The sequence below is a fragment of the Pogoniulus pusillus genome, chromosome 22 (assembly GCF_015220805.1).
Source record: "Pogoniulus pusillus isolate bPogPus1 chromosome 22, bPogPus1.pri, whole genome shotgun sequence".
Classification (NCBI taxonomy): domain Eukaryota; kingdom Metazoa; phylum Chordata; class Aves; order Piciformes; family Lybiidae; genus Pogoniulus; species Pogoniulus pusillus.
In genome coordinates this window covers 7951530-7962780 of record NC_087285.1, presented here as the reverse complement: position 1 = coordinate 7962780, position 11251 = coordinate 7951530, and the positions used below count along the sequence as shown (strand labels likewise).

General features: G+C 42.2%; 1 protein-coding gene across 3 annotated transcripts in view; it reads left to right on the top strand.

The window, feature by feature from the left end:
* The window catches only part of SLIT3 (slit guidance ligand 3), a 525031-nt gene that overhangs the window by 498859 nt on the left and 14921 nt on the right, over nucleotides 1–11251 (top strand). For all 3 annotated transcript variants that reach the window (XM_064161620.1, XM_064161622.1, XM_064161621.1), the window contains exon 33: nucleotides 837–967. In XM_064161620.1, coding sequence (XP_064017690.1) covers nucleotides 837–967 — 131 coding nt within the window. The remainder of the gene's footprint in view (nucleotides 1–836; nucleotides 968–11251) is intronic.

Genomic DNA, 11251 nt, shown 5'->3' with positions numbered 1-11251 from the left:
AAAAATCCTTGGGTTTGACTTAACGTTCAGGGTGGATTGGGTTTTGGTTTTTCTCTTGTTGAGGTACATCAAAGCTAGAGAGATGGAGAGATGGGAGCTACTATGTTATTGAAGTGTCCCATTTGAAATCAGTATGACTCACTGATAACTTTGAGGGCATAACTCCTGGTTATGCCAGATGTGAGAACAGGTTCTTCTTTCCTCCTTCATGTTCGCAAGAAAGTATGTGAACAGTGAAGCACCTGCTGAAATTCATTTGCTTGTAATTGTGACACACTCCTACTGCCACAAGTAATTTTCTAAACTTCCACTTCAAGCTGGGGTAGTAGGTGAAAGGTAAATTCATGTGTCACCAAAAATACAGCAACAGACTGCTGAAAGGGCAATTAAAGTGCAGCTTTCACATCCTGAAAACTAGTTTGCATTTGAAGCAAGGGAGACATCCCTCAGTGAGAGACCAACCACTTTGTACATAAGCCCACTCAATGCCATAAAGACCTTGACTGTGTCTCATGGATCCTGCTCTTACTGTTGTCCATATGTATGATTTATTATTGTTGTTGTCCATATATATGATTAATTAATCAAATGGAATGGGTTGAGTTGAATGGGACCTTAAATGTCATCTACTTCTAACCCTATGTCATGGACACAGATACTTTCCACTAAACCAGCTTGCTTGAGGCCCCATCTCACCTGGCTCTGAACAATTCCAGGACTGGAGCCTCCACAACTTCTCTGGGCAACTTGTATATATGTTTTTTATTTTATTTTTATGTAGATTTGTTTTTTTAATCATTCTCAAGCAACCTTATCTGGTTATTAATGTTTCACAGGTAGCAACAGACAAGGACAATGGCATCTTACTATATAAAGGAGACAATGATCCTTTGGCTCTGGAGCTGTACCAAGGGCATGTGAGGCTCATCTATGACACGCTCAATTCTCCACCTACCACAGTCTACAGGTAAATAGCTGAGCTTTACCAAGATAGTTGTGTTCCAAAAAGAGATAGGATTTTTTTCTAAGAAATGCACATGGGAGAGGAACCTTTTCTTATACCTCAAGGTATATGCAACTAGATAAGACAATTATAGAAAGACTTCTCTTGGCATTAATTGGCAATACCAGTGACACCCTATCTGACCGTGAGTGCAGAAAAACATTGTTTTTCATCCACTCTAAAGATTTAGTTTCTGCTGAATATTGTCCTTCAGTATAAGTTCCTGTTCCAAATAAGCAGTTTCTTTGAGGCTGATATTTAGCATTAGTTTACTGTACCAAAACAGAGCAGTGACTGTGCAACTTCAGATTTAGACTGTGTCAAATAGGAGGAGAAGAGATCATTTCCTCTAGAGGGGGAATAATTTTGGAAGAACTCAGTATCTCTATTAGTAGTAACTACACAAACCATGAAAAATGTGCAAATTCCAATGATAACCTGTAGGGCAAATGGACCTTCAGACACTTGACTTTTGGGATACCAAACTCGTAGTTCTTATTTGTTAGTCACAAGAATGAAAAGCAGATGTGAAAGTGAAACCCAGGCACAGAGGTGTTTCCCTAGGAAAGAGACATGTGCTGCTTATGTCTCCCACTGCTCCTTTAGCTGCCTCCTCCCTGGGTTAGCTGCCTTCTTGTTATTTTTAAGCCCTGTTTCTCCAGTTTGTTCTGTGTAAACATGTAGTTGTGATCACTTGGAGCACATGCATGTTCAGTGCAGTTTTGTAGCATTGTGTGTGCAGAAGTGCTGGATTTCATAGAATTGTTTCACTTGGAAAAGATCTCTAAGATTCTTGAGTCCAACTGTCAACCTGACATCACTCTGGCCATTAAACCATGTTCCAAAGTGCCATGTCTACATTTCTCAGCAAGCTGAAGTACGCTACCAAGGATCATTGGCCAGGATTGGCCTTGTGCTTTATCTGGAAAGTTTTCCCAGCAGTTGGTAAAACTTGCCTCTTCCACAGTTTCCTTTAAGGGGAATAGAGACTTGTTTAAAAAAGTAAGAAAATCATTTCTGTATAGAAGCAAATTGGATAATACTGATGCAGGCATGTCACCAGGAAGAGTGATGGCTTGTCCACTGTAGGAATGAAGAAAGAAGTTTGTGATTTTCACCAGCTGGCTAGTTGTGAAAAATTTCACTCTGTGTGGCTGCTAATCCTAATTGATTTCATGTTAGAGCAAAGCTGAAGTTGTTTAACAGTTTCATGCCACTAATTAGAACACAGGGAAAAGCTCATTATGTGTGGGCAGCATAGGGGGTGACAGATCTATGCGGATGCTTGTTCACTGTTGTCAAGGTCAGAGTGGTGTGGTGATGAGCTGTTGCCACCATCACAACACTTCATGGATCTGCTGCCTTCTGGCAAAGTTGCCAGAGATGGCAGGCAGCAGTGTCCTCATTATTCCCGCGTCCTTCATATGGATCAAGGAGGAGGCCTCCATTCAGACTGACACTTCATTACCATAAGATTAATGGCCTGTTCACCACATTTGGTACTGTGTGATCTGTTGAGATGGGAAAGAAGCTGCTTAATACGATGCCCTTTCTGAAATGTCACTCTAATCTTTTATTAGTTTAAGGAGTGGAGCAAAATGGGATTAGCATGGAGCTCAATGGGAAAGGATTAGGTTGATTGAGAAAAACTGCAGCTAAAGAATGTCAAAAAGGGCCTCTAAATAGATTAAAAGACTTGTTTTCCTTAAGGGCTGAGGAAGGGAGAGGAAACCTGCTTCTCTCCTTACAATCATAGGATTTAAGGCTAGAAGGTGTGAGTGGATCTGGTTTGACCTCCCTGTACATCCTGTTTGAACTAAGGCATAAGCTCTGTTTGGCTCAGACATGACTTCCAGATTGGCACTGAGATTTGACAGGAAACCACCAAATAATGGAAAATCCCCAATTTCCCTTAGCAGCCTGGGCATTGCCATTATTTAGCTATTGGCTGTCACTTCTAAATTGTGGCACTAATACCTCCTGGATGTTTAATAGGCTTCCTTCAGAAACATGAAAGTCCTTTTCTGCCTGGTAGTGGCTCCATGAGTTTATCTGCGCTTTTAATTGCGTTGTCTCCTGACTTGCATTTTGATGTGTTAATAGCTGATTCACTGTGCTGCATTTTACCTAAACCTTAAGAATTGAAGGGACTCTTTTCTGCAACTTATGCTATTTTTCATTTTCCGTGAAAAATAAGGTCAGCAGAAAACCCTGCAACATTCAAAATGTAGCCCCAGCCTTGGTAATAGAGTTTGTTTTCTCTACTTCCTCCTCCCTGCTGTCTTGCTTAGATGCCTCTTTCAAATCTCAGGCTCAGGAAAACTGGACTCATTGCCTCTAAGAAGCTCTGTTTAAAGACTGTTAGATTCATCTTCATGGGCAATATCAGATGCTGCTATCCTCCAAAGGGATCCACTTCTTGGAAGAGATAAGCAGTCTTTGGCTCTTATTTTTCCTCAGAATAGTCAGCCAAAAGAGGAAGAGGCCTTAAAATACTGTCTGGTGGGAAGTGTGCCAGCTACAGCTGCAGGAAATCTACAGCTGACCCGGTCCTGTGTTGTAACTGAGATGTTTTGCTGGCTATTTCAGGTACTCCCATGATGAGATGTGGGAATTCATTGGCAATTCTACATCGTGGTGTCCATGATAGGATTTATTAATGTTACTTACAAATAGTAAAATTAGCAAAGTGCTTGGCTGATACAAGTAATGTTGTGTGGGGATGAGATAAACCCTGTTGTCAGACAGGCTGGGAAGCCAGAAAGGGAGGCATACTTAAGTGGTAGTTTTCAGTAGTGTTCAGCAGATGAGCACTGGAAGGATGGAGTACCCAGTGTCTTACACTGCAAAACTCTCACCCAGCCCTTAGTATAGTGCCAGGGTCAAAGTCTGTACCAGACACATGGAGTGTGTGCTCCAACACTGCTGTGGTGTGACCTGATGGTGGCTTCACTTTGTAACACTCTTCTAAGAGACTGGGGACAGGGATGTGGCATAACAGCAGATTGCAAGCATGCCAGGAAAGGACCACTCAGTTTATCTGCTCTCTGACGGTAGATTGTCTCTGGCTCTTGAAGTAGAACTGCGGTACAAAGTCAGTCTGGAAAAGCCCAAGATTAATCTGCTGTACATTCAGATTTGCTTCACATGTATTCATTCCTGTGCTGTGTTTGGATAGAAGGGTTAAAGTTGACATTGGACTTTTCTTTCATTCTAGTCAGATAAAGGTCAGCAAATGTCCAATTGAAAAGACTACCTAAAATACATTGTCATTTACCATCAAGTTAGAAAGCAATACAAGTTAATGCATGAATATGCAATGACTGAACTCACCCTTTTAAGAGAAAAGCTGATTGGTCTCTTTTACTGGAGCTCCTCACTTGTGAGATTCAAAAAAAATGGTTTCCTGAGCATCAGTTAACATCTTACAGAAGGTCTATTTCTGCAGTAGGATTCCTATTTGTTCTTTATTCCATTTAGTTATCCTATAGATGCCCAAATGAGAACAGAAACCTGTCTCTGAGTGCTTTATTGACCTGCTGGTTTCTGCATTGGTGAGAGTTACTCTTCCATGCCATGACAATACTGAGCCAGCAGTGAGTCCTTCAAATAAAACACATCTTTTACACAGATACTCTACCTTAATTTAAAGACGTCAACTGTGTGTGCTACTTTTATTTACCACCATGCTCCACTTGTTAAGCTTGAATTAACAAAGAGCACATTGATGTGTAGTGTCAGCAGTCAGCCATTGATACCAGTATCTGCTTGACTGTGTTCTATAGGGAGAGCTTCCTATCTCCAGTCTTTTTTCCTCTATCTGTTCCTTGAACCCAACATAAAAACTTGTCTATTTTTTTTTCCCTGACAGATTTTATGTTATTAGACAGTTACATTGATTTGGATGCTGTATTAATTCTTCCTAATACAAATGGAAAATAGAAATTTGACACAAACTACTGATGTAATTCCCTGCAGAGTTCCCAGATTGCCATGTTGTACACAGACTGTCATATCTAGTACGGAGCAAGATGCAGACGTCACTGGCGTAAAGTCGTGTTTGCATGCAAGCTTCCTGACAGCAGTGAAAAGGAGGCAGCTAGGAAAGCAGAAGAATTAATTGTATTTGTCTTTCTGCAGAGCCTACACCCAAATTACATTATAATTCCTTTTAAAAGTATCCTTGCATGATCTGTTTTCAAAAATTGTACATCATTACAATTATTTCTTATAGATTATATAATGCACTTCTCATGGTCTGGCTGATTCTTACATGGCATAGATGGATGTTCTTGTGGTTAAGGCTAAAGGCCCAAAATAAGGGAGCTTAAATTCTTGCTGTATCTGCCTCATATGTGATGACTGTGAGATGACAAATTGCATCTGGTTCTTTGTGCCCAGGAAGTACAGACACGCACAAAAATCAGAGTGTTTCAGAAATGTGCTGCGAGTCTGCAAAAGATGAGGTTCCTTCTCCCTCCAGGCTGGGGAGCAGCACAAGGCTGTTACTCTGTCAGCATCTGCAAACTGCCAGTGCTGTTCCACAGCGCTCAGGCTCTGTTCATGGTGGCTGGAGCTCAGGCAGCAGCCCACATGGCCACCGACACTTCTTGTCCAACAGCAGACCCCTGGCCACGCTGCTCTGGAACTGAACTTTGTAGTACTCGAGGACTTTAGTCCTCTACTTAGGTCTCATAGCTTCCTCCTCTGTTCTTGCTGGTTGCTTTGGCGATAGAAGGACTTCCACGTCTTCCAGAGTTACAGGAGATGAGACTTTGTGTAATCATCTCTTTAGCTACAGCTGCTTATCGACAAAAAAGCCTAGGAGGCTTCACCATTAATTCACTGCCTTCCAGGCAGGAATGTGTTGTAGGAGTGAAAGCATTAATTATTCTTAGGATCATTATTAGAGCTTGTCAAACTCAGTTTTTAGCAAGAGTGTCTTTGCAGAGCTCACTGCGTGACTGGTCCTCCTCTTCTTAATACCTTCATAGTCTGCAGCCTGTGCTGTGCCCAGCCCTGGTGGGATTCCTCTTTGATACTTCTGGATGGTTTCTAAATAGACTGTTTTTCAGAGACTTCTATGAGACATCACCGAGCTCTTAACAATTCTGCATATTTGCAATTCATTTTATTCTCTGTATCACACACTTCTATTTTTTTCAGGTACTCTCTAGGGATTTTGCATCAAATGTAATGAAAGAAACCAGTATTAATCCCTGACCTGCACAGTGAAAGTTGTAAAATTTGAATGTACTTATACATCTTGCATGAGCCAAGGCAAAGGACAGATGAATTATTTTTTGCCTTTATAAAGGACTCTGGTGTATTTAAATGGGACAAAAAAAGACAAGTGTGTGAGTTCTTGTCAAACTACAAACATTGCATTTCTCCAGTTTTTCTTGGATTTGTGCAAAGTAGGATAGTGAAAATGTAAAGCCAAGACCTTAAAATATCATCTGACTTTTATCATTACGTTCAGAATCAAATATTTGCTTTCATGAAATGCAGAAACTTTCTTCTGCTGAGACGAAGCTTTAGAAGGGTAAAGTTTTGTCCTTCAGGCTGCCTGAGGACAAAATCTTCGTAAGCTGAATTAATTTTTCCTTTGTAAATCTCTTCAGTACCCCTTGCAAGAATGACACTTTCTCATCTCTCCTCTCTTTCCTTGCCTCTGCCCAGCTCGTTCTCTTCAGTGTAATATCTGGGTACCCAGAAAGACTGTGCTGCAGACCCACAGCTTTCACAAAGCAAGGTCTGTGTACTAGGCGTGGGGAGTTAGGAATAGATCATCTAACACCACTTGCCCTGTGGTTGTGACAGAAATAGAAGTTGTATTCTCTAAGCCCCAGGTCACCTTTTTCAAAGCACAAAATGGAGGGCTATAGGTCTTAGCTGCTCCCAGATGTTCCCTGTCATCAGAGGCTGGGCTGCAATAGTCCAGATAGGTTCTGCCAGCATCTGTGAGCTGCTGACTTGCCCAAAGACCCATGACCAACAAAGGAGCAAACCTGGCTCTGTCTTCTCAGCACTCACCACTGAACTCTGGAGAACTTAAGCCACAGTCTGTGAAAGCAAAGCGCAGTAGCTGCTCCTCTGCCACAAAAGGCTTCAGGCCCTTTCAACTCATTATTTGAATTAACTTGAAGTGGAAGTAGAGATGTTATGCGCCTCCTTTTGATCAGGAGTGTGGCCATCCACACCATCTCTGTCACCTTTATGGATTTGTAACAAAATCGGAATACTGCTTCAGACCCACCTCACCTTCAAGCAGGTAGCAGAAGACAGACTTCCTCCTCCCAAACCACCCTTGAAGCGGACTCTGCTGGCTTTAACACACAGACAACATAATGGTCAGTAGTCTGTGTATGTTGTTAAGCAAATGGATTAGATGTTCTCAAAACCAAATAGACATAAACTGGCCTGTACCCTGTTACTTTAGTCACTGCATACCTGTCCTCTGCATGGCTCAACTTGTGTCTCCCAGCAACAGCCTTCCAGGTGAGGGGGAAAGGAAGGAAGCCAGAGCAGAGGTGCTGTGTCCATCCCCACTGGTTGCTGCATTGGTCAGCAGCCCTTTAGGGAGGGTTATGCAAAACAGAGGAATGAAGTACACACACAAATTTAACCTCAGTGCAACAGCATTATAATACTGATTTCTTTCAGCACAGAATAATAATAAAAATGTAATGGAGTCAGCAAGATGTCAATATTAATCCCAAGAAGAAATGAGAGGTGATGAGTCATAACTAAACAAAAGCTGGTGGGGGACAGCCAAAATTAATCAATATGTTCAAACACTCTGAGTTCAGCCTCTGTGTCAGAGTCTTAACTTTACTTCACACTGACACCATCCAGCTCCTCTCTCTCCTGATTGTACTGGACCCTTTAGAGGATTACATCTAAAGGTGGAAAGCAAATTCTTCACAATTATGACATTTTACTTTGCAGTGGAGAGTGACAGTCATTCAGTTAATAACATCAGGTCTTTTCAAGAGCATCAGAAAGGAAGATTTTTGCTCTTTAAAGTCTGCTGGACTCTAGAATTGGCTCAGCACCTTGCAGATCCTGGCTGTGTTTTATGTTTAGGGTAGTCTTAGGTTTATGTAAAAATAGGTGGTAAAGCAGTGATGTGACTGTGACTAAAAATAATGTAATTCTATCATCAAAAGAAAATTGCTGCTGAAATGCAGAAACTCACATAAAAAATGTAGGTTTTCCCCTGGGTTGAGTTTTAGCCAGTTCAAGTCAAGCCTTAAAAGTGCCCAGCCAAACCAAAAGTCCCTGTTACACAATAACTGTTTTTCCACCCCAGCAGTCAGTAACATGGCCTTACTGTTTCTTCTAGAAAGAGCATCAGTGAAGCCATGAGGCTGGTATGGCAGCTTCTTATCTCTCATTAGTGCTGATGTTAGTCCACCTTCAGCAGTCAATTTGGTTTCCATGCGTTGGAAACAGGCTTTTGTTTCCAGTGAGTAACTAGGAGACAAGTATGCAAATGTATTTCAGAAGGCATTTGCTTGGTTTACTACAGGTTGTCAGTCCAGGTGTGCATTACCAAAGCTGGTTAATGCTGCTTACATCAGTACTCATTTGAAGTAGGCTCAGAGTGGACAGTACACCTCATCACAGCCAAAATGGCTTTATGAACTTCCCATGCACAAATCACTGGCTCATGTCGTGAGCTGTGAGATTTTTGCCTTACTACATGTAGCCAGCTAAGGCATGTTTATTTTTTTCTGCCTGTAAATTTCATGCAAACATGAAGACTAGCACAAAGCTGAGATGTGTACCATGCATGAGAGATTTGCATCCCATTTATCCCCAGCTCTGCATTCAACAGTCCATTGGACGTGCAGGCAGAACTGGCACTGGGGTGGTCAGAGAGGGGCAGCATGGTTCTATATACACATATTTCAGTGCTTCTTCCCAGTACGGAAATGTGACCCACAGCTCTGCATTTGTCAGCGTGCCCCCCCAGTGCTCGCTATGGCAGCTGCCTGGCCCAGCTGTGGAACAGCAATGGATTTTGTGGGAGTAGAGGCATACAACTGTAGGTATGTTGCCACAGATATTGTGGCAATTGTGAAAACCATTTCATTTCCTGACCATGCATCAGGTTTCTAAATAGACACAGGGCTTTTTTTCTTGGGGCTTAGCTTTCAGTTTCAGATGAAACCCATCATTCTCTGTCAATCTAATTGGAAGCCCTTTTAATTGTGCTTTGTAGTGTCCCTGCTCCCTGCTGCTAAATGGCAGATACCTTCATGTTTTCCTGAGCTGAAAAGGGCATAGATGGTGTAAAGTATTCCCCCCTGATGAAATTACTCTGAAGACATTTGATGGATTTCCTCACCAGAACCTGAGATTTGATATTGAGTTGAAGGGCAGGGCTGTTGTCAGTAGTGTTTGACACTGGTGATAAATATAAACCCAAGCACCCTGTTCTGTTTGGAGTCCTGATGGAGCAAGGAGCTGTGTCCTGGTATGTACCACACCACTGCACACGTGCAGGATGGCCTCTTTGCTGCGGAGGATGTGGCAGTTGCTGCTGTTGCTTGCCCTGCAGTTCTGCCAGGGCCTGCCTTCCTGTGTGCTGCTTGCAGTATCATTTTTCTTAAGGCTAAGTGATTTAATGAGTCCCAGTAGCACTGCAGAAACTCTGTGTGATTTCACACTCGGTGTTTCCGGGGTTTGTTATTTTATATGATGCATGCCACAGTAAAGACATGGGCTGTGTGTGTGGTGTGATGTGTGCAAACCTGTGCTGCTGGAGTCAGATGGGAAGGCACAAACTCTGTGACCTGTCATTCAGAAGAGGCCTTGTTCCTGAAGAGCTCATTCAAAGTTATTTTTCACAAATTCTTGGTTAGCAAAGTGAAGCATTCAGCTCTGCAGAGACATGGTGATACTGCAGGAGACCAGCACAGCTTCGGCTTCCCCGCAGTGGGTTTAAAGGGAGGTGTCAGGCCTCTTGTCCAAAATTCACTGCAAACAAGGAGTATTTACCCTGGCCATGAAGAATCTAGGGAAAGGGGTCAGGACTGCGTTAATTGCATGTTGCAGGGGTATAAAAAAGGTCCTTGCTTCTCCCTCAGAAGGTCTGTAATACAATAACTTTCACTGTTGGCAGGGGTGCTGCAGGAATTGAATTATGGCTGGAAATTAGATATGCATAGCCTGGCCAAACGATCATTAAGGGAGATATGGTAATCAGCTGCCAGTGTTTAAGGGCCGTAAACACCAAGAAGAGAAAGATGGTTTCTTTGGGTGGTCTACAGAGTTATAAGCAGGAGAAAAGGTATAAAACCAAGCAAATGAAAATGGAGGTATCAAGAAAAAATCTTAATGTTGAGTGTGCTCAGCCTAGGAGCCCCTAACACTTGAGCCACATAAAGCAGGAGTGAACATTTACAAAAGAGGGTGTATTTTAAGCTGAAAGTGAATTTGAGTGCTTTAATATATCTCTTTCACCTCTTATTTCCCAACTCTTGTGTTTCATTACCATTCCTCATACTTTTTTTTCTCAACATGTGTTTTTTATTTAGCTTCTGAAGATGATAGTGATGTGTTATTGTAGAGGTAGCACAAACTACTCCAATATTTTGCCTTTTTTGCCATGGAGAAGTTTTAAGTCTATTTTGGACCAAGGACTGATGATAACTAGGACTAATGGCAGGAGGTAAACTGTAGCTTGGAAAGGTGACAAACCGTCACCACTGGCACCTGAAGTCAGCCTGCAACAGCGTGAGTTTCAGGTCTTCCAAACCACTAACATCTCAGTGCGGGTCCCTGCAGCTCTCACCTTGTGCCTCTTGATGTCTCTCCTGTGGTGCCTTCTCTTCCCATGTATTGTAAGCTCCCAAAGCTCTTTTGGACATGTGTTTCTGCATATTCTTTCAAACTTTGAATGTTTTCAGATATTATCTAAGTTCAGTGTTTCTCATGGCCTTCGCTCCCCAGTCACTTACCATCCTTGTGTTTGCACTGTTCTGCACTTCAAATGAGGCGTGTCTCCATTAAGACAGAGGTCAGGGAAATCTGGAGACTGTAGCTAATGAATTTATGTCCTCATCTGCATAATTGATGGTTATACATTTCCTCAGTGACACAGTTTGCTGTGATACTTAAAGCTATTTTTGTTTTTTACTTCTCTGCCCTGCTGTTCTCTGCCGTCTATACTAAAGGTATATTGCACATCAGTGGGAAAAAAAACCTAACCCAAAGCCCAAATTTTACAAGTTCAAA